Genomic DNA, 24871 nt, shown 5'->3' with positions numbered 1-24871 from the left:
GACTTCCTCCCAGCGACTTCTGCTTGTTCTTTGCTCTTCCCAATAGCTAGTTGAATGCCTTCCAACCTGGCAGGCTCTTCTGGCATTACCTCTTCTTTGTTTTGGGCTGTTTCATCATAGGGTTTTCAAGGCGAGAGAATCCAGAGGTGGGTTGCCAGTGCCGCTTTGTGCTCAGCGCTAACCAGAGTTAGTTTGAGCAGCGCTGCTCCTGTCTGTGAAGATTCCGCCCCCAGTGTTACCTTCAGCTACTCCTGCCTCCCAGCAGCTGCCCTTCGGGAGTCTCTCTGTCCCATCAGCATCAGTGGCACCCATTCGCTTTTCCTGATGTGATGGCTGCTCTCGGCTCCTTGGACACACCGTGCCCCTTACCATGTTAAGGCGGATGTTTCAGAGGGGGCCTCATTTTCTTCTTCTGATCAAAGGAGCCGGGAAAGGCTAGCTAGCGGCTTGCTCCTGCAAACATGTGAAGTAGAATCCAGGGGATCAAGTAATGTCTGAATGAACCATTATCAAATTTAACACTTCCCTACATTATTTCCCATTTTTAATGAAGAATATATTCGACTTCTTACAAATGGAACTTTTTTCATTAACTGATGTTAAATAACTAATGTCCATTAGCTAATGTTAAATAATGTCCTAGTTTTCATTTCCATTAAAAAAACCCATCTTGTAAACTATTAAGATGGTTTATTCCTATTAAATAAGAAATGTTTGGGAAGATCTGACTTTTCTGCTTCTTCTTTCAACAGGCGTGAAGGTGACAGGAAGGAAAATCATATCCCAAGGCGACGGTCTGACAGTTTCAGCCCCAGACGTTCCAGACGCTCAAGCTCTGGCCATGCCAGGCGCAGAACTCGGTCGCGGTCTAGGAGCCCTAGATATCATAGAACGAGTCGGCCCAGAAGCCGGAGTCGGCCCAGAAGCCGAAGTCGGCCCAGAAGCCGAAGTCCCAGACGGCTGCCCAGTCTCAGGCACAGGTCCAGGTCTCCACGGCGGCCAAGCTTCAGCTCACGCTTTCAAAGGTCTGCCAGCAGAGAGAGGGGGCCAGGGAGATCAACTAGGTCTCCAGGTAAGATATTAGAGCAAATAGCATGATTGAGAAGGTGGAGATTTTTCACACAGCAACTTTTATCTCGGTGATAACAGGTATTCTGCTTTGAACTTGGTTGTGCAATATTAATTTGCACTTACGAGTTTGTATTGCCTGTTATTTAGAGAGAAAACGACCCATATTTAATTGAAACGTCAGTGTTTCTTGCCTGTCTGCTTTCCAGAGCAACACTTCTTATTGATTCCCATAATGTAGAACTCACTACACACTTTGAGCTCTCTGCTGTACAGAGTTTTGAGATCAGCTAGTTCTGGACTGGATTATTATTATTATTATAACATTTCTATGCCGCCCCTTGCCAAAGCCTCGGGGCGGCTTACAACACAATAAAATACATTGAAATACAATAGAACATAATAAATTACCATTAAATACAAAAATACAAAAAATACACTGAGTTACGAACATAATAATATAAAATTAAAATTATCAGTATAAAATAAGTAAATAAATAATATAGGAGGAGAAAAGAGAAGGAAGAAGAAGTTGCCCTGGCCAGATCATATATTTTAACAATTAAAATGATGTTTAAATAAAAAGGTCTTTACCTGGCGCCGAAAAACCAGTAACGACGGTGCCAGGCGGACCTCTTTGGGGAGTGAATTCCATAGGTTGGGCGCCACCGCAGAGAAAGCCCTCCTCCGAGTACTTACTCTCCTAATTTCTTTCATGGAGGGTTCCCGGAGAAGGGACTCTCCCGCAGATCTCAAAGGGCGGTCGGGCATATACGGACATAAGCGCTCGTTCAGGTAGCCAGGACCCAAGCCGTTTAGGGCTTTATAGGTCATAATCAACACCTTGAATTGGGCCCGGGCTTCGATGGGAAGCCAGTGAAGCTGACGGAGGACTGGAGTCATGTGAGCATAACGCCCCATCCCCGTCAGCAACCTGGCAGCTCTATTTGAAGTGTTCGGACCGTCTTCAGGGGAAGCCCCACGTAAAGCGCATTACAGAAGTCTAGGCGGGAAGTCAATAGCGCGTGTCACCGTCGCCAGGCAGTCGTACTCCAGGTAGGGGCGCAGCTGATTAATCAGCCGAAGCTGAAGGAAGCCGCTTCTCGCCACCGCTGTCACCTGAGCTTCCAATGAAAGCTCCGGGTCAAGGAGTACTCCTAAGCTGCGGACCTTGTCCCTAAGAGGGAGTGTTGCACCATTCAGGACCAGGTCAAATCCACCCTCTCCGAAGCCCGATCCGCCAACCGGATTATGTGTTTTCATTGCTATTCTTTGTAACTTCATAGTCAAGACAGGCCTGTTTTTGATCAGGTAATCGAAGTGATCAGATAGAGTTCCACATTGCAGGAAGCCTCCTTGTGTGATCACCTTACAGACAATCAAGTGGGTTCGCCAGTAACATCCTCCCCACTCAGTCCTCCTGCAGTTGACCTGTATCCCCCCAGCCTGACGTTCAGTCCTAGGCTGCACTGCTCCCTGCCCATGCTGCCCCCCCCCCGCCTGATGGGTCTGCACAATTCCATGCGCACGTCCTCTGTCATTCCTTCACCTGTTTGTCTTGTCTGTCCATCTGTCTTTTCCGTGTCCCTCAGCCAAGGCTGCCTGTTAATAAATGGATGTGTCCATAGAAATCTCCTTTCCCACTCAGATCCTTCTCCACATCAAAGCGTCCATACCTACAGTCCCTTCTCTCCCCCCCTGCCCTCCTCAGAGACCTTCCGAGGCTTGACTGGTGCCGGAACCAGGAGCCCCTCCATTAATTTCTTCCTCCCTGAATTTGTTCCCACAGGGAGCAGGTGTGCAGGCCTGCGTTGCCCTCCTGCCATGCCGGTGGCCAGTGCTTTCTTCTTTCCCACTCCTTCACGGCCAGGCAGGCAGACCTGTCTCGCAGCCCAGCAAGACCTCCATTCTCTGCCCTTTCTCCAGCACTCTGCGCCCTTGGTCATCCCATGCACTCTTCCTCCCTTTCGTTGACTTTGTTGCCCCAGGTCCAGGATGCTCTGGGAAATATTCCCAAAGAGAGCATCCTTCAGTCCACCTGTTCTGGCTTACATCCTCCTTCTCCCCACCCCCCTTTCAGCTTGGTTTCAGGCACCTCCCTGTTCCTCTCTCCCCCCCCCCCCCCCCCCCCCCCCCCGATACTACAGTTCTTTACATTGCAGTGCATTTATATCCTGCCTTTATTCTTCTTTCAAGGAAACCAGGGTGGCTTCTCTTCTACGTCGGTTATCCCTGCAACAACAACCCTGGGAGGTAGGCTAGACTGAGAGTTCATGACTGCCCCAAAGGTCACCCAGTGAGCCTCATCATCATCTGGGAATTCGGCCCCACGTGCCCTCTATCTCCAGTGTGGCTCCCTGTCCACTGAGAGCTCGCACATGCCCAGCTGTAGGGTGTGGCTGTAAACGGCATCGCTTGCGGTTTAGCCCTGTGTTCTGCACCAGAGGGGGAGCCTCTTCCCCGAGCCTGCTGGGGCCTGCGCTTGTTCAGGATCTCCCCTGCAGCAGATTCGAAGGCCCTTGCTGTGGAGGGGGGAGCTCTTCTCTCTGCCCAGCCGCGCTGAGGTGAAGCGGACATCGCTGCACGGCACTGAAGGGGCCCCCCTGCTCAGTGCCGTGCGGGGTGAACAGCTAATCTCTGATCCTCTGCGGACTGGGCGTGCCAGGCTTTCTCTCCACTGCGGATCGGGTGGGGCTGGAAGGCGTGCTGCTGGGGGGCCCGGTCCTGCCCCCGCCTGACTCGTGCTCTGCAGAGGCACGTTCTGCGTCGTCTGCGGGGGGACGAGCTGCTTGTGTGGGCTCCTGCCTGGACAGGCACGGCATCCTGCGAGACACCGGTGGCAGCGGGGGAGGCGTTGGGATGGCCCCGCCCTGCTCTCTTGTCCTTGGTGCGGACCCCCGTGGAATGTGGCTGCTCAGAGCTCTCCTGCCTGGCCGCAGGCCCCACGCCGGAGGGGTGTTGCGCTGCGCCCCACATGACGGGGCTCCTGCGTGCACCCCGTTCTGTGTTCTCTTCCCTCCCTTCAGCCAAGAGCAGTCATTGATGGCATGCAGAGTAGCTTACGGAGGTTTCCCCCTTTTCTGCCCCCAGATAAGGACTTGGAAGCTGTGGTGAAATGTCTGGGGCCAAGTTTTGTTGAAGAGTTCAATAAGCAGAAATCTTTCCAAGCGCTCGGCAGAGAGCCCTCGGGGGCAAGGAGAAGCCAGCCTGATCCAGGGAAGCCGCTTGGAAGTTTGAAGAAATCCCCGAGCAATCCTTCTGCTCCTCCAAAGTCTTTTAAGCCGCTGTATCATGGCTCTTCTGAAGTTACACCCAAAGCTCCTGAGGCTGCTGGTGGGTCAAACAAAGGAGGCGTCGCATCTGAAGGGAAAAATAAGAAAACGCCCGTGGGAGCGCCAGAAAAGGAAACCTCCGCTTCCCAGCCTTGGGTCAGTAGTGCTTTTCCGATCAGTTTCTGGACAGGATGGTGCTGGGGAGTCTTGACCCCTGCCTACTTTGTGTGTGTGTTTGTTTCACTTTTACTGTTGTTCCCAAGCGCTGTGTTAGGCACAGGTCACTTATACGAGAGCAAGCAAAGAGCAAAACTTACGCAGTTATGCATTAAACTTGTTTTTGCTGCAGTATACGCTAGCCATAAGCAATCAGGGATTTCCTGCCAGAATAGCCCCGTCCCTTCATCTTGCACAGCCTGTCCCTGCCTTCCGTTTGCCACTGGTACCCCGTTCAGGCGTTTGGAATGTGCGAAGGGTATACATAGGAGGAGGAGGAACATGCTAGTTCCCACCTCCTTCCAGCGTAATTCCACCACCCTTTTCATCTGGAGGGCAGCTTTCTGAAAAGAGGCACCTCCTTTATTCATTGAGGATTTCCAGGTGATTGGGATCTTTCCAAAAAATTGCCTCCATGTTTCCGGACAGCGGTGGCACAGGATGCCGGCGGGCCTGGCCTGCTTCCTCTCCTTGCAGGTTCAGCTTGCATACAAACCGAGTGCCTGAATTGTATTGTATTGTAATCTGGGGGACTATTCCATTTATATAGATGTTGGTAGCAATTTCAGTGGGTATTCAGTGATTTCAGGGATTGTGGCGAAACAGGTAGATGTTAAGCCTTTCCTGTATTGTCTGATCTCTTTCTGAACATGTCTCCCCCACTTGGCTGCCTATCAGAGCGCGAGAGCACATTTGAGAGGTTACGACCTACTCTAAAATGTTGCTTAACTTGCAGCTTTTGTCAGCCAGAGCCTGGAGCTGTGGCACCATCCTTCGAATATCCGATTTACCAGATGATGGCTTCTCAGATCATGATATTAAAAAAATTGTTCAGCCCTTTGGAAAAGTTAGTGACATTTTAGTGCTTCGTTCCAAAAATGAGGTAAGTAGCATCTTAAATCCCTAAGACAGCATTTCCGTGAAGTGTCCATCTTCTCTACACGTGGCAGTAGTGTGGGAAACCTTTGAGCCCTGGCGGCGGCAGAACTTTGGTGTAGGATGCAGCTTGCATCCGGAGGCGGTTCAAGGCCAGCTGTGTTTCTGCTCCCATCCCCAGTTCTTTCCAGCACTGGCTCTTGGAGTACTATGTACTCGATTTATTGATGTGTTACATTTCTAGCCTGTTTCTCCCAGGAGCCCAAGCTAGAATGCAGGATCCGTCTCACCTCCATTTTATCCTCACAGCAGCCCTGTGAGGTTAGGCTGAAAATCTGAGGCTGGTCTCAGAACCTTATGGCTTCGTGAAGACCTGAGCCAGGGTCTCTGTAGTCCCCGCGGCACTCTAACCAGGGTAGTTTCTCATGAGGCATGCACGGCGCTTTCACTTACAGCCGGATGGTCGGCTGTCTCGCTGCTTTGGTCTTCCTCCGCCCTGCCAGGGCTCAAAGGTGTCAAGAGAGAGGTGTCAAGCTCTTCCCTTCATGGGCTCCCCCCTCCCTCCACCGGGGGCTTCTTCCCAGGGAGCCACTTTCAGGAGCAAGGGATGAGTAAACAGGCTCACCGACACCAGGAAACCCGTCTGCTCTTGGTCTTAAGCGTTTAAAATAGCCAGATACAATGCAGCTAAGCATTTTGTGATTTTATTGTGTTTTTCTGCGGCAAAGCGAACATTCTGAAGACTACATTTATGGCTATCCTGTTTTTTGGCTTTTTGCCTATTAATAGTAGGAATGCAGCACTGCATAGCTACAGCAGCAGTATGGACTCGTTCCAAAAGCAGGGAAGGGTATTTGCTGCCTTCCTAGGGGCAGTCTTCGCTTGGCTGTCATTCGGCAGTTTTCTGGTGCCCCTTTTCTCAAACAAGATATCAAAAAGCATTTTTAAAAAATCTCTCTCCCTTAGGCCTTCCTCGAAATGAATTATAAGGAGGCAGTTATTGCAGCCGTCAAATATGGTGAAACTGTTCCAGTTTTGATTAATGGCAAGCATGTCAAAATAAGTGTAGCAGAGAAATCCAAAACGCCTCCCAGCCAGGTAAGCCGAGGCATTCTGGGCCAGTTAAAGATCAGTGCTTATTTAACTTATCATAATCCCACAGTATCTGTTTGACTAGGGTTTTTTCCCCCCTAGGGGTGTCTTCTATTTACTACTTTATTTAAAATATTAATATCCTACTGTATTCCAGGGTGTCTTAGAACAGTAGACGAACATAGTGCAAGCAAAATTAAAATGCACGTATAGCATCCAGGAAAATTTTAAATGCCCGAGGGAATAAAAACATGTTGCCTAGTGCCTAAAGCATGGCCAGGGCCTGCCGAGCCTCCTCAGAAAGCGCATTGCACATACGGGACCCCGTGGCCAAGACCACCGGCCCTCTTGTGTAGAAATGGTGACACAGGAAAGGGGGCGTTCCCTAAACTACTGTGCTTGGTTAAGAGGCAGCCAACGAGCACTTCTCAGAACAGCGTGCGATGTGGGTGCAGTGGGCAGCGGAAGGCCAGTTCTCTGCTTCGTGTAGCTCCCAGGTGATCTTCACAGGTTCTGTGGCCGGCAGTGGTCGCGGTTGGCAAAACCGCATCCAGCAGCAGAGGACACAGGGCGCATTGGGGTGGCAGCGCCACATCCAGGACGGCGAGCCCTCGAGGTGTGGTGTAGAGAGGGTAGGGGCGTGCTGGTGGAGTGCCGTCCGCAGGATCTGTTATCCCTTCTGTCGGGAGGCCTCTTCGGTTGACTGGCTCTCACCAAACTCAGTGCTGGACCCGACTCAGTGCGGAGTCGGCGTTTCCACCACATGGCCTGTTTCAAGTGCCGAGGGGCAGAGCTGTGTGGGCTGCATACTGCAGCACTTGGGTCCAGACCCCTGGTTCCCCTCACCCCCCTGCCCATAGATGGGGGAAGTAGGGAAGAAGGTGGAACTGGGCAGCCCTGCCTGGCCAAACGGAAGCCGCTCGCCACCGCCTTCTGGAGCCGGCTTTGCGGGTGGGAACAGAGCAGCCACATCACCGTGCCCCAGATCACTGGAAAGAGGGACTCTTTCAAGCACCCCTCTCCCCACTGGCGGAAGTCACCTCTGACCGCTGCATCTTCACCACGGGACACTGCGGACAGAGGACTGTCTCGAAAGCAGCGGCCTCCGTGCGAGGCCTCGCCGGAAGTGAAGGAGGCTGCTAGAACTCCGCTGTGTTTCTTTTAAGATGTTTTAGACCACCTCTGGGGGCACAGCAACATTTACATTTACCCAGAAAGTGACAAAAAAGCTAACATTGTAGTGACAGTAACACACTCGTAATATGCTCTGTTCTGTTAATAGTAGAAATCCGTTAAAATACTTGACGCGCTTCAGGGCACAAGTTCTGTTGTGCAACAGAGAGTCTCTGACGGCAGCCCTTGGAGGGGGGACTCGTCCCCCCCCCCCCGCAGCCCCCCCCGGGCGGCTGGGTGGAGGAGTGAGTCGGAAGGGGCCAGGTAGCATGCACCCGGCCATCTGTTGGGTTTCTTGCACTTTGCCAAAGCAGGAGAGCCGTTGTGTGGTGCGAACTCTGCCCGAGAGATCAGTTCTTCCCTTTGGGCGTTGGAACTTGCGGGTCTCATTTTTTAAGAACGGGGGTGTAGGTCCCGCAAAGCGAGTTTGCCCACTCTGGCTTCACAGGATGTTTTGAAACACCAGCATTCCTCCCTCGGCATGGATTGCAGGCGCCCACCCCAGCGCCCTCTCCCAGGCAGTGTGCTTTCTTCGCATGGTGCTAGCTTTGGCTTAAGTTTCCCCTCGTAATATTTATTTTATCCATATCACCTGAGTTTCTCTATTCCTTCATTTTGTTCCCTCTCTTTCTGATGGCAGCGAGCGGGAGCGGTGGAGGGGAGGACTGGCATAGGTGGCATGGACCTGTTCATAAAAGAATCCAAGGTGCTGTTTTCTGGGGAACGTTAAAGACTTCTTTTACATTTCAGAACAAAGCAGATGCGAAGAAGGTTGTACAGAAAGTCAAGAAGCTGCCTCTGAGTACAAAGTGAGTTTCACATCATCTACTTTGGTCGGTCAGTTTTTTTACTTTTTTGTTCTGCCTCCATGTGTGTGGTTTTATGCTTAATGGGAATGAATTAGCAGTTACTGTCTGTAATTATTTCATTTTAGGAAAGAGCAAACGAAATCTTCTCCAGGCCTGGACAAATCGGCTGCACCAGTCGCCTCTGCCTGTGAGTTCCAGTTGCTTTTTTCTTCCTGGCTGCTCTCCTTCCGTCCTGCGGCGCTTATGCGTGTGTTCTCCAGAATGCAAGAACCTGACCTTCTCTTGACGCAGTCATCTTTAAGCAGAGACAAAGATGGTTCTGTGTATTTGGGTCAACACTAACCATGGTTGCTGTACGGAGACTTGTGACGATGCTGGTGTTCAGATAGTGCTACAGTGCGCACTGCATGTACGCACATAGCGTGGCTCGTTTATGGAACAACCACGGTGTGCCTGACAGCCAGGAAATCTTCCCTGATATCTGGCCAGTAGCTATGAGGTGATCTTTGCTCGTGGGAGGGGGTGGCATATAGAGCACCCCCTTCCCGGTGAGGTGCACTCGTTTATTGGGTTAGACCTGACTGTCCTCGGTCTCCCCAACCTTTGCTACCCTCCCAAGACCCCAGGAGCTCAGGAAAGTCAAGGGGTACAAGCCATCCCATTCGGGGGAGTGTGGAGTTGTGACCGCTCTCAAAACTCCGTTTTCCTTTTAGCTCCAGTCTTGGGAGAGAGCGAAAAAGCTTTCTTGGACAAGAACATGTGCAGTCCTGAGATTCGCTTGGGAAGTGGGAGGAGAGGTTGTTGCAGGTGGAGGCCGAGGCAGGCGGGGCAGCGCATTTGCCACTTCTGCTGGGCGGTTTGCTTCTGCTCCCCTTTCTGCATGGTGTGGTTGGTTGCCTGGGTCCAGCCGGCTCAGCAGTTCCTCATGGATGCAGCTCCCTCTTGGACAAGACGTAGGTTGGCAGAATGGTTTGTTGGCCTGGAAGTGGCTCGCGCTCAGGTGCCACAGCAGGCCCCCGGGCCAGTTTCGGTGCAGTGGGCTGCCGGTTTATGCAGACCTGGTCAACTTCTGCAGAACGGCAGGTTCTGCAAATTGGTACTTTGGGCCTCAGGGTGTTCTCTGTTGGAGAGATGAAAACAGATGTGGTTTTTAACTTAGAAATGTTGCATTTCTGAATCATTCTCTAAAATGTACCTAGAAAGATGCAGACAAACTGGCAAGGGTTCAGAGGATGAATTTAATGGCACTGTATCAACACACTTGTTTGACAATATTAAAAAAAATACTTTGTCTGACCACAGCAAAACCTAATGTCAAAGATCCTGGAAAAGCTCAGACTGTTGGAAAAGCAAAAGTAACTGTAAAACAGAAAAAGGTTTTAGAAAAAAAGGTTGCTGAGGTCAAGAAGCTTGGAGCAGCAAAGGCAGCCGTCAAAGCAAAGAGGCTCGCAGATCCCAGGAAGACCGAAGACACCAAGAAGGCTCTAAAGAGCAAGAAAACCACGGAACCCAAGAAAGCCGTACAGCTGAAAGCAAAGCAGACGAACCAACCCGCAGCTGCGCCAGGTACCGCTCAAGTCTGCCATCTCTCCCTCTCCTCCGCTCCCCTCACAGCTTCCTGGTTTTGCAAAAAGACCGGAAAGTTCAGTAGGTGGCGAGTGCAGGAGCCTTCGGTGGGTGTGGAACTGGAGGTCCCACAGAGCTGGCCAGTGGAGATTCTGTCTCGGGGGGCGGGGGGGGGGGGCGTTACCAGTTGTCAGCCTGAGGAAATGCCTCCTTCCCTCCCCAACGTACTGCTGATCACGTCTTTAGAGAAAGACTACTTTTGAAAGTTACAGTTATTTCTTGCGTATTCCCAAAACCATTGTCCTGAAAAAATAACTAATGTAGATGGAACATGGGATTTCCTAGTTTGGGATTTTGGCTTTCCAAATAACTCTGACTCAGTAGAAGACACTCCAGCTTTTCCTCTCTTAAAATTACAGGTACAGCGGAGGCTGCAAAGGGCACCCAAGCAAGTGGATTAGTCACCAAGGTAGGTCTGCAAATGTCAACGCGATGAGAGGGCTGCCCCATCTTCCTGCGTCCTGCAGGGTCATCCTGCTTGCACTGCCTTAGCTGCCGGACCGTTCGCCCCTTCACAAATCCTTTCAAGACTGCATGAGGGTGCCCATGGATAGGGCAGCCCTCCTTGGCCTGTCTTTGGGACTAAAATTCCCCATATTCTTGACCTTGGCCTACGCCAGTTGGGGCTGATGGGAATTAGAAGCACCTGGAGGATTCTGGGCTGAGGAACGCTCATCCAGGTCATGGTGCTCCTGTAGGATTCACCACTCCCAGTCCTCTTCCCTGTCATCTCGTGGGCTTGCAGGGTGCTGATAACTTCCCCCAAGTCTTTGTCCTTCTCTTGGATACTGTATGGTTTAATGTTGTACAGCCTTCAGAAACGTGACATGTATGCTTAAAGTGTGGGTGTCTCTCACAGTTACAAGATACTCTGTAGGCTCGTCACGGTTAAGAATAAAATTAAGAAAAATGCCGCCACCCCAGGTTGTGCCAGCTTGGTGTGGTGAAGCGTTTGACTTTCTGGCCAGCTCACTTGGTGCTCACCTCCTCTCTCTCTCTCCAAGAGAGATGCCAGTGCGTCTTCCATTGGGAGTGGGAGAAGATGAGAGAAAATGCACACTGCTGCAGCCATGCACCTTCACCTTTGCTCTCTGGAAAATAGAAACAAATAATGGTTATTTAGACTCCAGATTTCCAAGCTTCCTTTGGGAAAACATGTATCTAAGTGAGAGAGACCTCACTGCTCAGTTTTCCTGCAGGAGGCTAGAAACGATAATGAGTTCTTTGCACCCGTTCCTCAGCACGAATGAGAGAAGACTGACCAGCCCAACACATCTTATTTATCCACCCCAAGCCTTTTGAACATTCAGGGTTTAGCAAGGCCAGGCTTATTCTGTAGCAGCCTAGTGAGACTTGCTTAAGTTTATGCACAGCTGCGCGTAACCCTAAATCAGCCCATGGATTATGCAGCAGTTGTTTAACTCTCACCTTGCCAGATGCACAGGGCTTGATAAGGCTGCGGGTGAAACGGGAAGACAGGTGGCCAGCATATGCCAGGATTCCCTGTGACCTCAGTATACAGCCTGGTGGGCGGCCGTGTTTGTGTGAACTGGTCCTGTCTCTGCCACAGAGGGAGCCTGAGTGCTTTTCCTTTCACAAAAGTGAAGACCGCGATTGCTCTCACTTGTGCTGAAGTTTGGAGAAAGTGAGAAAGAGTAAGCTAAGCGTTGGGAAACGCGGCATGAAGTATTCTGACCTATCCTTTTTGCTTTTCTAGGATGCAGAAGAGATGTGTGTAGTGCTTATTTCCAACTTGCCTGAGGCAGGGCTAACTCTGGATGAGATTTCAAACTTAACCAAGCCCTTTGGGAAAGTGAAAGATGTCTTAATTGTGTCTTCACATAAGAAGGTATGCAAATTATTTCAAGGCTTTCAAACGGAGAAGTGCGGCACTGATCACTTAGCAATGCTCAGCGTTCTTGGAGAACCACCAACAATTCTGCATGTTGCTTTAATTTGGGAGAGGAAAGTCATCAGGCAACTGACGGGGATTCCTTCTTTTTTCCAAAGGCATATATAGAGATAAGTCGCAAATCAGCAGAGTCCATGGTGAAATTTTATTCCTGCTTTCCAATGTGGGTGGAAAATAACCAGCTGTGCATTACGTCAGTACCCGAGTTCAAGGATCTCACGAATGAGGTTGGTTAACAGGACGGGTTCATTCCTTTTATGTATTTCGTTTCTGTACCACCCAATAGCTGATGCTTTCTTGGTGGTGTATTCTGTTGAGAATAGCTGAGAAATGCTGTCTGTCTGGAGCCACTTGCCTGTCCTTCCTCACTGGTGGGTTCCAGTTTTATTGCTTCAGGCGAAAGTTCTTCATGATGTGGTTTTAGTTAAGCATGCTTAGCTTGACATCCAAGTGCAAGACCCTAATGCCAGATGGGATGATCCAGGCATCTACCTTTGGAGCCTGAATCTACCTGTTGATCTAGTGTATACTTACTGAATTACCATCTTGGGAAAGTCTTCTGGAAGTGGAAGACCATAATGAAAGCAGAGCTGGTCAATGGCTATCCACATCAACATATATTCCCAAGGGTTCTTGTCAGCCTAAATGTCTGTTGAAAATTCATTCCAGAAAAGGAGCCAAATCAGAACGTAGTGACTTGTTAAAAAGTGGCATGTTTATTGTAGCAAACGTTTTCAGAGGCTGGAACCCCCCCCCCCCCCATCAGATACATGAAGCGATAAACATTTTAGGTGCATACGGGGAGGAATAGCCTCATAAAGTAAGGCCAAGGCTAGAAATTCAAGCAATAACAATGCAGAAAATTAGATCCAACCCAAATGGGTGTGATCTTCGTATAATGTATAAATAGGTGGACATATCCCATATTCACTAAGTAAATGTTCTTGGTCCTTTCTTCTTTAGGAGGCTATATTTATTACCATGATTAAAGAAGTCAATCCAAAGGTAAGAAGGCAGAAATATTACCAAGGGGCCATTAATTAGTTTTTGCCTCTCGGCTTAAGCCTTCAGGATGGGCAAGGGGGCTGAGGGCAACCAATGAAGTAGCGCTTGTCTTCCATGATTTGTGAATTTCAGAATGTTCAGTAGTTTGCAAAGAATGGGCATTTCTTTTGGTTTTGAGCTTTGGCCATCTTTGTTCAGGGCTTAATTCTATATTGTAACTAGAAGTGGGATGGGAAAACGAACGATGCTGAACCAGTAAAGCTCACTGCAGAGCGCCGGAGTGTCCTGTGTTTCGCTTATACTGAAAATGTGAAGCAGTGGTGGCAGGCAAGACTGGTCCTCACTTTTGGAAGAGAGCTGGGAGGGAGCGATAGATCTCAAAATGGTGCACACAAAGAGCAGGAACGAGAACTGAGGCGCGGCTGCGGTGTGCGCAGGATAGACTTAGCAGACAGCTCAAGCAAGTGAGCCAAACGAGAGAGAAATGAGAGAAAGAACAAAATGCTCGCTCACAGTGGGGGGGGGGGAACTTTCTATCCTGATTGGCCAAGCTCTGGGCAAAATCCGTCCTCTGGGAAGCCACTGCTTGCATGGGCGCCTCTGCTTTCTTTTCCCAGGTGAATACAGAAGCTGTTCATACCCAGTTTGTGCATCTGGGCAACTTGCCAGATGGTGGTTATTCAGAACTTGAAATACTCTGTGTTGGACTTCGATTTGGACGAGTGGATCACTACATGGTGATAACAAACAAGAACAAGGTGAATAACGTCGCTCTGCCATTAGCTCTTGTTCTCACCTTCTGCAAGCACGTCACTGGCAAAGGTGTTCTGTTCTTGTTTGGTTGGTCAGGACAGGAAGCTTAAAAGCATCAGCACCCTCTTCTCTAAAGAACATAGCCAGACTTGTGGGCCGGGGAGGAGGGTCCATCTCACGTGTGCCCCCCGTTGCCCAAAATCCCATCGCCCCCCATTAAGTAACCTGTGTTTGAACTCTCAAGGCAATCCTTCAGCTGGAGAGCGCCGAGTCGGCCGCATCCATGTGTCGCTTCCTGAAGAGGTACCCTTACAGTCTGGGGGAGTCACAGTTAACGTTCTCGCGCTCACCCAAGATCGAGCCTTTGACAGTAAGTGCATAGCAGTCATTTGGGTCCACGCTTTCCGCCTCTGCGGCCTCCGTAAAGCTAAGCCACTGTGAAGCATTAACCTGAATGCAGATGCTTGATGTTAATGCTCGTTGGTTTCCCTTTCCCTCTTCATTGTTTTAAGGGGAGGGTTGTGGGCAGATGGAGAGGCGCCTGTCTAGAAGCTTCCTTGAAGGTTGGAATTGGTCTGGGGTCCGGGTCAGGTGTAACTTGCAGGGGATGCGGTCACTGTATGATTGAAAGGTGCGTTGTGGAGGATGTGATTCACGTAGGTCTCCATTTCACCCCCCCCCCCCGGTTTCTTTTTCTGTTGTGCTGCCCAGAAGTATTTGAGTGCAGGAAGTGGCGCCAGTCCTCTTTTTTCACTTGTGCTTGGGCAGGTGCATTGGCATGATACGTCTTCTGAACCACTGCAAGTGTTTTTTCCTTTTTTACAGGCTGAGGTCACAAGAAAAGAGGTCAGAAAGCAAGAGCCTGTCAAAGAGAGGTATGATTTTTAATTAATATTTGAAGCATGTGTGTGTTTGTGTGTGTTAATTCATGAATGAGCAAGGCCAACTAATTCTCCGGCTCTCCTCTCCCTGGTAAGCTTTGCATTCTGATTTCTTTAGAGGAGCTAAGAAATCTATGAAAGGACTTAGTCTCCTCTTCCTGCTCTGTTCTGCACTGGTCACTCAGTAGCCGTGGCTAAAAGCAACACGCATATTCTGAATGTCCCTTTAACATGGGTGGGACTTGGCCAACGACCTTAGTGGGATGCAGCCTAAACCATACACAGGAGGTCTTCCCGATTTCAGCAGTTCAGATGAATGCACAGCAATTACAATTCCGCTAACATATTGCAATAATACATGTCATTATATGTGTCCGGCAGATTATTTTCAATCCAGGTGCTTTCAGAACTTCTCTCAAAATCTCTCCAAATATCTGATTGGTGCCTTTCTGAAACTATTTATTGTGATCAGTTTTCCATGCCGCTCATGTTTGGTTCTGAAGCTGCTCTGCTTGAAACTATCAAACCGTTTGAGTGTGATAGAGCAGATGTCAGAAAAGGGCAGTACGGTTTAAAGTATGTCAAAGAACATGCTAAGTGCGTGACGCATCCTGTCAGTACATAATTAACTATGGGTGAGTTAACACAGATTTAAATGGCTGCATTGGAATTAGTTTTATTTCCATAGAGCATAGATGAATGAGGGAGTAAAGGTCATTTTATGTATGTTGAAACAGGAGATATTTGCTCTCTGAATGACTTCTGCCTCGCCAGATTCTTCTTAAAAGAAAGATGTTTACATAGCTGTATAGCCTACAGATGTAGTGTAAATAAATGTGCTCCACTTACAATTGAAAATTACACCTGTGTTTTTCTTTATGACACTGTAGATCTTGGGCAGGTTGTATGTATCTATTTCACAACCAATAAAATGGCATTTTTTTCCCAGAGTGCTAATGTATACACATTCAGCCTGCTTAGTTACGGATTGTGTGCACCTGCGACACAAGTGCAACACATGTTCCTACTGCTGTATATGTACACTTTGCGTACCCCCGGGCACTGATCCGCTGTTTCCTTCCGTGAGTGTAAAAGCCGGGTCCTGATAAGTTACAGGGGGATGGAGGGTTGGGAGAAACCCCCAGGCTGAATTGAGGGATTCGTGTTACAGAGTGGCTTCGCAGTGTCCCTGTTTGGGCCAGCTTCATGCATATTTCTGTACATGCCTTGCATATAAAAGTCTTCTTTCTGTGCAGACATCAGTGTGGTTGGTAGACACGTAAAGTTGTTATTTTCAAGACTTGTCCTTCACTGAACCGTTTAAACGGATGCTGAGATAGTTTCTTTGCCCATCAGCACAGTGCACGCCCTTACACAGTCACCTGAAGCACCGATACGGTGGAGAAGACACACTTTAAGCCACAGAGTACAGTAATGAGACAGGTTTTCCCTTGCCTTGGGGCCCTTGCCCCGTTGCACTGGGGAACAAATGGGAATTGCACTCCTGGGTTTAGGCTGTTCAGAGTCACTTCAGGAAACCTTGAAATGCTTTTTAACACTTAGTCAGCGTTAGCCAGTGTGAGTAAAGGGCAGATGCTTGCTCACTTCGCTTTCTCGATGGGGCGATGGACCAGCTTGCCTGAATACCCTCCGTCTCCTCCTTCTGTGCCCTGGTGGCATGCTTCCGTCAACCTTTTTTTCCAGAGCTGCGTTAAGATGACTGAAGACTGGCTGAGCAATAGCAGGGTTTACGCCACGTGTGTCACGGCCTTCTTTGCTCTTGTTCGCTGTTCGGCTGTTCTGTAGCCTGAAGAGGACACAAGACTGCAGCAACTGCCTTTGCGCAGAAGCACTTTTGTGGACAGATGCACTTCCAGTGAGGCTTTATGGTGCTGCCTTAAGTCAAGATTTTTAATTCTTGCCTCTTTGTTCAGAGTGATTCCTCACATTTCTTTATGGTTGGTCCTGCATTGTTCCATCCCTTTTACACAGCGCTTCATTACTGCCTATGAATTCTTGTTTTGTCTAATGCTTTTGGGCTTCTGAAGAACTCAGAGCACCAGAAGGTGTTTCGTTCTGAGAGAATGTTCTGGGAATTCCAAAATAAATTGCTTACGCCCAGTTCCATTTAAATCATTGATCTGCGGTGCAGACAGCTGTCCTTGTTTGTGGCAGACTGCATTCTTTTGATTGGGGACTCTGAATAGTCTTTCATTAATGTTGGCAAGTAAGTCTGAATCTGGTGATTTGCCTGCTTGAATTCACCCGAAAAAGGCATGTGCATGGTACCTCTTTATTCTTTTTGATGAAAGCCCAAAAGGAAGGAATATCTGTGTTACGCTCATTTTGAAGATGTTCACAGTTCAAGCTTGTTCTGTGCATGGCTGTGGGCAACTTTTAAATTTGAAGCAAAGCCATGCAACAACCTCTCCAGACCGTTTCATTGTGCATTGTTCAGGATTTTATTCGGGGTGCCTTACATGTCCATCATATGAACACCTTGATGTTGAACTTCACCTCATCGCCCACGGCTGGAAGATCACACCTGTTTGCCAGAAGCTGCAGGGACTTTACCTGTGTTCAGTTCATGCGCGGACTCTCCTCCGCATGCCAGCACAGCACATCTTGCAGTGCTTCGTTAATTGCAGGTTCTGTCACTGCATGCCCTTTCTGGGTATAAAAGTCAGGCCGATCCATGCTCGGCCTCTAAAAGCCTTTCCATCAACTGAACAAGTGTCTTGCATGCTTGGTTCTGTGCGCAGAGCATTTCTTGTATGCTTGGTACTGTGCGCAGAGAATTTCTTGCATACTTGGTTCTGTGTGCAGAGCTGTTGGACCATCTTCTGGAATGGGTCCTACTCCGCCAGGGCTCATTGTTCTCATGATCCAAGGTGACTCTGAGGGCCACTCTTTCCTGACACAAAGGCGGGCGCAGTTCATCGCCTGTAAGTGCTTTCTGTACACTTGAATTCTTTCGCTTCTGTAGACTGCAGCGCACTCAACACAATTAATCTTTGCTTCGCTCGTCTTGTGCCTGTGTCGTGACGGGCTTCCCTCTCACCCATCCTACAAACATGATGACAGATCTAAATTTTACGTATGGGTCTCTTTTTCCTGCGGTGGTACGTGATGACTCAGCACCCTTTCCTAGGTCATCACAGCAAGGCTACAACCCCATCTTGAAAAACACCCGCTGCCCCCCATAAAGGAAAATTGGACGATGTTGCTGCATGCATTCCTTGCAGCCGCCTAGCGCACATTTGCCTGTCCGCTGTCCGGACAAGCGGGATCCTCGATCCTTACCTAGCAGAGCTGCTCTCGTGCTCTTAAACTAGTTCCTTGAAAGTGGAAACACCTTGTGACACGCTGTCCCGCGCATTGTTTCCGTAAGCTAAATTATTTTGGGAGCCATTAGAAACACGAAATAAAGTCATGCCGCTTTCTGGACCGAAGGTTCTTCAAACGTCCACGCATGCGTAGATGTTTCCACTCCCTGTGCTCCTACCCCGGTTCATTCAGTTCCATACATAACAGCCCACTAGGTGCCCCAGTTTCTGACGTGAAGCCAAAGGAAGGTGGTCAACATATCAGAAAGTTTCCTGTCCTAACCTAAATTAGCTTTATCCAGAAGCAGAGCCATGTGTTCTTTGTGTGTGCCTGTGTTCTGTCCGCTGTCATGCCCAACCTGTGAGGTGCCCTGTCCGCTCCAGGGCTACAGAGCAACACTGTAGCGAACACTGCCTCCAGAGGACCACCTCACACAACCACCTTAACACGCCCACTACACTCAAGCGGCATAGAGAGAGAGGCGAGAGGGTTTGGCACAATATTGAGGCCAGCTTAGATGGTAGGTTTGGTTTCCCAGTGCTCAGCTCTAAGGCCTCAGGAAACCCCAGCCGCTGGCGCCAGGAAGTTATTGATAACTGTGGAGTTGTCTGCATAGCTTGATTTCTTCTGTTTTTTTAAATATATTTAGCCCTGACTTGAAAACAATTCCTGAAGGATCAGGCGTGGTGCAGCCATCTGCCGCTCCCCCAGCAAAGCCCCCTGAGGCCAAGGAAGAGCCCCATTCTAACTTGAAGGCTAAGGTTCCAGAAGGGGAGACAGAGCGCTTGGAGGCAGAGGCTCTGGTATGTGGTGCTCCGTCAAAACCATTGCACGCAGGAGCGTCCGAAGAGGACCCTGGTACCGGAACAGCAGCGACAGCCAGTGTCCCCGCTGATTTGGACTTACCGGAAGTACAGCTGGAAGAAGTTCCTGCTTTGCCATCTGAACACGAGAATGAAGGGAAAGGCACAGAGAACCCTAACGCTGAATTGCAAGGAAGTGCGTCCACCTGCACAGGGGGGAGCACAAGTGAGGAACTGGCTGCTCCTGCTGCCGAACCCTCGGAGGCATTGCACGGCGTGGCCACAAAGGGTGGCACTGGCACAGACTCTGCCGAGGCAGTGAAGCGGGAGGACTCGGCTGCCGTTGTCCCCGAGCGGGTCACGCTGGACTCCGCGGAAGGTCCCGCAGAGGCCCCGCCAGGAAATGAGCTCCTAGCAAGTAGCAGCACCATAGCTCCAGAAGCAGGCAGTGCCGAAGCCGTAGCAGAAGAGGCAGAAAAGCCCGACACTAGAGGTGGGACGGCAGCAGATGAGGAGTCTGAGAGCCCCGTGCTCCCCGCTGAACCCTGCATGGAGGCAGAGTTGGAGGCGACAGTGGTGGAGGCCGAGGAGACCCTAACGGGGAAGCCCGTGCTGCAAATGGCCCCGGCTCAGGCACCTGTGGAGAAGCACCCCGAGGAGCGGGGGCCGACTGACGCAGCAGGCAGGGAGGAGAGACCTGAAAAAAACACCAAGGAAGAGGATCCTGGACAAAATCCTGCCAAGGCACAGCCAAGCAAAGGACCACAGCAAGCAGAAACCGATGAATCCCATAAAACTAGCATGCTCGCAGCAGAACCAGCAACCAGTGCGGAGGGTACGTCTGCTAGCAAAATGATCCTGAAGGCTTTGATGTCTGTTCCAGGCATATCAAGGACAAGAGCTGCAGTGCAGAGAAAAGAGCAGCAGAAGACGACCGTGAAGCCTGTCACCAAGAACCGAGGTGGCACCGAGAAGAAACCTGTGTCGAAGGAGGCGAGTCAGCAAAGGCCTACCAGCAAGACGCATTTGCCGGATAACGGCAGACCGAAGCCGAGCATAAGATCTCTCGTCTTTGTGGTAGGCAGTGGAAAGAGCTCCTCGCAGCAAGACAAGGACTCCCAAGTGGAAACTAAGGGTAGCCCAAAGCAGACCCGGGAGCGAGAGAATAGATCGCCCAGCGTGAAGAGAGACAACAGCACTAACAAGGTGAGGAAGGGCAAAAGCCCTGGCTCGGTATGCCTGCCCGGTAACTAACACTGGTGCTTCTTCCAGGCCTTGAAGCAGAGGTGCGGCGGTAGCTCGCTCCCACTCCCTTCCCCTTGTCTGTAAACCGTTCCGTTGTGCGGGGCCAGGAAGTAGCCTGGCGCCACGCAGCGGGCTGCGGTACCCGGGACACGCAGGGTGAAAAGGTTTCCCAGGATGGCTGTGAAGGACGATGACTTCTTCTGGGTAAATCCGAGGGTAAGCGCGTCAGCTGTTGGCGGTGCGGTTCCAAGCGGGCGAGTCTCGTTCTGCATCCTGCCACTGGTGCCGCCTCCTCTGTTGCAAGGTGACGCTTCCCGTGCTCGTGCCGACCGGTTGCTGGAAGGAGAGAAGGTATCCACAGCATAGTTGATGCACTCAGTACCTGGACCGTAAAAAACAGCGCCACGATCTCCGTCTGCTGAGCATGCCATGAACTTCATCTCTGTTTGAAGGGGAGTCAGGTGTTACGGTGCTTGTCTTTTTCACCCACTCTAAAACACTTTTTTTCAGGTATCCACTGGGAGAAATCCAAGAGCCTCAAAACCCAACCCGAAGCCAAAGGAGGTATGGAATCGCGGGGGGGGGGGGCAGTGCTGCAATCAGAAGCATGCCAGGCGCCACTAGAACCGCCCCTCATAGCGAGTTCTCGAGAGGATTCTTTTCTTCATAGCAACTTCCTGTTGGGGAAGGTCAGGTCAAATGCCCCAGCCAGAGAAGCCCGAAGGTGCCGGCCCTCAGAACATAAAGGCTTATCTCCTCAGTGGGGGGAAACAAGATGAAAGTTGGCTCCCCACCCCAGCCTCTCTCTGAGTTCTTCTTTGAGTGACAGGCAAGTGAAGGAATTTGGCTTTGGTTCAGTTTTGAGGAGTGGGATTGTGCATCTTATATATAGGTGAAAGAACCAGCCTATGCAATTAACAGTACTGGAGAGAGGGAAACAGAAACAGAGTGAGTCAGAAGGGGCCTCTCAGGCCATCTAGTCTGACCTCTGGCTCCAGCCGGCTCTGCTCATGACGTGCCCACCATGTGTATGTCCAGCCTGTCCTTGAACACCCACACCGATGGGGCCTCCACCACCTCCCATAGAAGCCCATTCCATATCCTCGGGGTCCTCACTGTCAGGAAGTGCTTTCCGGCATCCAAATGTAATGAGGGACTGGGGAATCTAGCTTTCTGATGGCCGATGCAGTAGCCCCACAGAAGCAGGCAGAAGAGAAGAAAGAGTGTTTCCCCCCCAACTCCTAGCTGGATTTCTTGGAGATTCAGAGGGGGAAGGGTAGTAGGGTCTGCTTTTGCACTTTAGAATGCCTCGGATAGCCGTGGTGGCCTCCAGTTTCCCTCTGCCGCTCTCCTGAGCAGCGCTGCACATGGGTTGATTGTTGTGGGTCTGCTTCTGAGAAGCGTCTCTTGCTTGCTAAAAGCCTGGGCTTGATCTTCTTGCTTCGCAGGAAGAGGAGCTTTCTCCATTCAACTTGGATGAGTTTGTCACAATGGATGAAGTTACTGATGAAGCGGACTCTCCCTCACAGCCCCGGAGAAACCCTGTGAAAGGCAAAAGGAAGGACCTCTCCAAGAAGCCCTCTCCGTATGAACCCAGCTCGAAGAAGAGGAAGGGCAAGACCTCCGCTGCGCGTGCTGCTGAGAGCGAGCTCTCCTTCGTCACGCTGGATGAGATCGGAGAAGACGAGGGTGGGATGGCCCCGGCAGAACTGACAGACTTCGAAGTCGCACCAGATCCTCAGGCCTTGGTCACGGTGGATGAGGTGAACGAGGAGGAGGAACTGATTGATGACGTTATCCAAGATCCCCAGGCCCTGGTTACTTTGGATGAGATCTCTGAGCCAGAAGACGCGGCTGCCAAAGATGCCTTCCTGCCTGGGGACCTTGAGCCTGATCTCAAAGCTGAGCCACTGCTGACGGTGGACGAGATCGGGGAAGTGGAAGAGCTGCCTCTGAACGAGCCTTCGCACTTCAAGGACGAGGAAGCCCTCAAGCCCAGGGAGGACGATCAGAAACCCGTTGAAGATTCTGCGGATTTCCTTTCTTCCCAGATGCCCGACGATCCTAGCGTGTTAGTGACAGTGGATGAAATCCACGAGGATAGCGATGACCAGCCACTGGTGACCTTGGATGAAGTGACAGAAGATGATGAAGATTTCCTGGAAGAGTTTAATCGCTTCAAAGAAGATCTTAACTTTGTTACGGTAGATGAGGTTGGCAGCGAGGAGGAGGAGGAGGAGGTGGAAGAGGAGGAGGAGGTAGAAAAGGAGGAGGAGGAAGAGGAGGAGGAGGAGGAAGGTGGCGTTTGCAGTAGCAGAAGCGTGGAAGAATTTGATGCCAGAATAATGCCAGAAGAAGACACAGTGATGCCAATGGCCGAGCCAGATGATGATGATGCATCTTCTGCTGGTCCGGAAGAAGAAGGGATTCCAGATGGTGCGCGACTGGAAGCCAGAATGAGTGGCTGGGATGAATCACTGGAAGGGGATGAAATGCTTAAGGCTGAGGCAGAGGATTCTGAGGAGAGCTCTGTTGTCGACACTGAAGAAGAAAACGGGCAGGGAGCTAAAGGGGAAGAGGGAGACGATTTGGAGGAGAAAATAACTGAAGGGGGAGAAGAATTCGAGGACAGTAAGGCAACAGAAGGAGCGGAAGATGTGAATATAGGCAAGACATCTGAAGCAGAAACAGGTTCTGAGCACCCACGGGCAGGTAGGAGCTGAATTAGTTTTACCAAAACAGAATACATGTGCGTACTTTCTAATTGCAGAACCAGGCAGAAGGGTCTGAACGCAAGAGTAATGCAGAATCGGGATCACCTCCCTGCTGGTAATCGTAATGATAGCGAGCAGGTGGGCCGGAGAGTGCCTGTGAGGTGTCCTGCAGCGAGACGCTTTCTAAGCAGGAGTCTTTCCATTGAGCGCTGCTTTTGAAACTGGCTGGAATTAAGCATAAGCTCAGTGGCGAGAAATCGCCCGTAAAAAGCTCTTTCCTGGGAGGTCTGCTTTTGCTTCTGCATAGCCCTTCTTTAGCTCTCCCTGAATCTTGGTGGAACTCAAGCTCCCCGTGCCCTCAGGGCTGCTTCATCCATTGCGATCTCACGAGCCAATTCTGTGTGGGCCCTTTCCCTCTACCAGCTTGGAGCAGGCCAAGGGGCGGCACTAGGTGTTCTGAAAGCAGAGTGCAGTATTGCAAAAGCAGTTCCTCAGGTGCAGAATTCTGGGAACAGGAGTAGGTTTTGTTGTGAAAAACCTGGAAAAATCTGCCTGACGTCAAAGCGAACAGCGGGGGAGATTACAATTTTAAGGCTGCTGTTCTGCATAGAATTAAATATTTCAGTGCAGAAGCTGTTTGTGTTAGATATTGTTCTGTCATTGCCTATTATGAGCCAAAAATAACACAAAATTCCTTTAGTTAGAAACTTAGAAACCAAGCAAGTCAGAAGGGGTCTGCCTGGCCATCTACTCTGACCCCCAGCTCCAGCTGGCTCCGCTCATGTAATCCCCCAACATGTGGTTGTCCAGTCTTTCTTGAATACCCTCACTGATGGGGTCTCAACCACAGTTTTGAACATGCAACCTAGTTCTTGGACCAAGCAACTAAACCACCTTGCATTATGGTGGTTTATCTTTTGTAAGCTGCCCAGACAATCATTCTGGCTAATAGGCATGGTAGAAATTTAGTAGATTTCTAAAGCCAGTGCTTTTTTCCTTTCAGCGCCAGGTGGAAACCTTTTTATTCTTCCAATATTTTAATTGCTAATTCGTTTTAATCTGTGGTTTTACACCTAATACTGGATGCTGTTCTACTCTTTCTTCTATTTTATTGTTGTTGTAAACAGTCCTGAGATGTCTGTGATGGGATGGTATACAAAAGTCTTTCTCTCATTCACACATACACACACTCACACACACATATAAAAGCAAGCAAGCCACCTGCAAAAATTTTAAATATAAATAAATAACTATAATAGCCACCTGCCATTTCTGTTGAAACAGAATCAGCGGTCCCCAAAGAGGGCGATGTGGCTGAAGCGGCTGCAATCGGAGTTGAAGGAACCGTGACATCCGCTTCCGCAGAGGCACCGTCCGGTGGTGAAGCGCAGGTACTTTGCCCAGACATGGGCATTTCCACGGGGGACAGCCAGGCTGCAGTCGCTGAAGAGCTGGACACAGGATCTGACCTGCCCCCTCGGAATCCTGACCCACGTCCTGACGCAGAAGCGGAGAGCTGCAGTGGGGCTTCTCGTTTGCAGTCTCCCGAAAAGCCTGAGCGAGGTAGGAGCCCGCGAGGGGGCTGCTCTCTTTGCTTGGTTGGGCTGCTGACACCGACTGGTTCTGAACACCCCGCCTTGACCTGCAGTGGGCTGTCGAACTCGCCCTGAGCTGCAGGGCCCTCAGGCACCTGTTTGCACGTGCAGCCCCCGTCGGAGGCTGTTGCACTGTGCAAACCCTGTAAGTGTGGTTGTGTAAGGCTGTTTCGCCTTTGCATAGTATATTTGCGGGTTCACATGACATACGAGGGGCGTTTAGTGTATTCTCGGTATCGGGTTGATTTGCTATTGATGTGGGTAATTTAATTATTTCATTAACTAATTACACTATCTGAGGATATACATGCAAAATTTCAAATAAGTGTGATCATTAGTTCCCTAGTAATCCTCAGTGAAAGATGATCATGATGACTGACATGACAGTGTTGAAGAAAACTGAACACCGCACTGTAATTAAGTTCCTTACAAAACAAGGAAAAAGTCAAAAAATCATTCACAAAGAGATGGTGGCCGTTTACCAGGACTCTGCACCTTCATTAT

At 50.1% G+C, this 24871-nt stretch overlaps 1 protein-coding gene across 4 annotated transcripts in view; it reads left to right on the top strand.

Annotated features, from left to right (window-relative positions):
- Nucleotides 1-24871, top strand: part of ZNF638 (zinc finger protein 638) — a 50647-nt gene that overhangs the window by 18786 nt on the left and 6990 nt on the right. For 2 of the 4 annotated variants that reach the window (XM_044428224.1, XM_044428221.1), the window contains 19 exons: nucleotides 753-1072; nucleotides 3265-3321; nucleotides 4159-4496; nucleotides 5293-5439; nucleotides 6399-6530; nucleotides 8448-8506; nucleotides 8632-8693; nucleotides 9809-10072; nucleotides 10492-10541; nucleotides 11850-11981; nucleotides 12143-12271; nucleotides 13008-13049; nucleotides 13667-13807; nucleotides 14047-14172; nucleotides 14628-14677; nucleotides 18660-20019; nucleotides 20569-20622; nucleotides 21507-22770; nucleotides 24057-24335. In XM_044428224.1, coding sequence (XP_044284159.1) covers nucleotides 753-1072; nucleotides 3265-3321; nucleotides 4159-4496; nucleotides 5293-5439; nucleotides 6399-6530; nucleotides 8448-8506; nucleotides 8632-8693; nucleotides 9809-10072; nucleotides 10492-10541; nucleotides 11850-11981; nucleotides 12143-12271; nucleotides 13008-13049; nucleotides 13667-13807; nucleotides 14047-14172; nucleotides 14628-14677; nucleotides 18660-20019; nucleotides 20569-20622; nucleotides 21507-22770; nucleotides 24057-24335 — 5006 coding nt within the window. The remainder of the gene's footprint in view (nucleotides 1-752; nucleotides 1073-3264; nucleotides 3322-4158; nucleotides 4497-5292; nucleotides 5440-6398; nucleotides 6531-8447; nucleotides 8507-8631; nucleotides 8694-9808; nucleotides 10073-10491; nucleotides 10542-11849; nucleotides 11982-12142; nucleotides 12272-13007; nucleotides 13050-13666; nucleotides 13808-14046; nucleotides 14173-14627; nucleotides 14678-18659; nucleotides 20020-20568; nucleotides 20623-21506; nucleotides 22771-24056; nucleotides 24336-24871) is intronic. The other 2 variants (XM_044428222.1, XM_044428223.1) reach the window with 2 other exon arrangements.

Source organism: Varanus komodoensis, unplaced genomic scaffold (assembly GCF_004798865.1).
Source record: "Varanus komodoensis strain SLA01 unplaced genomic scaffold, ASM479886v1 scaffold2, whole genome shotgun sequence".
In the NCBI taxonomy this organism is placed as follows: Eukaryota; Metazoa; Chordata; class Lepidosauria; order Squamata; family Varanidae; genus Varanus; species Varanus komodoensis.
This window is presented reverse-complemented; position numbering and strand designations above follow the sequence as displayed.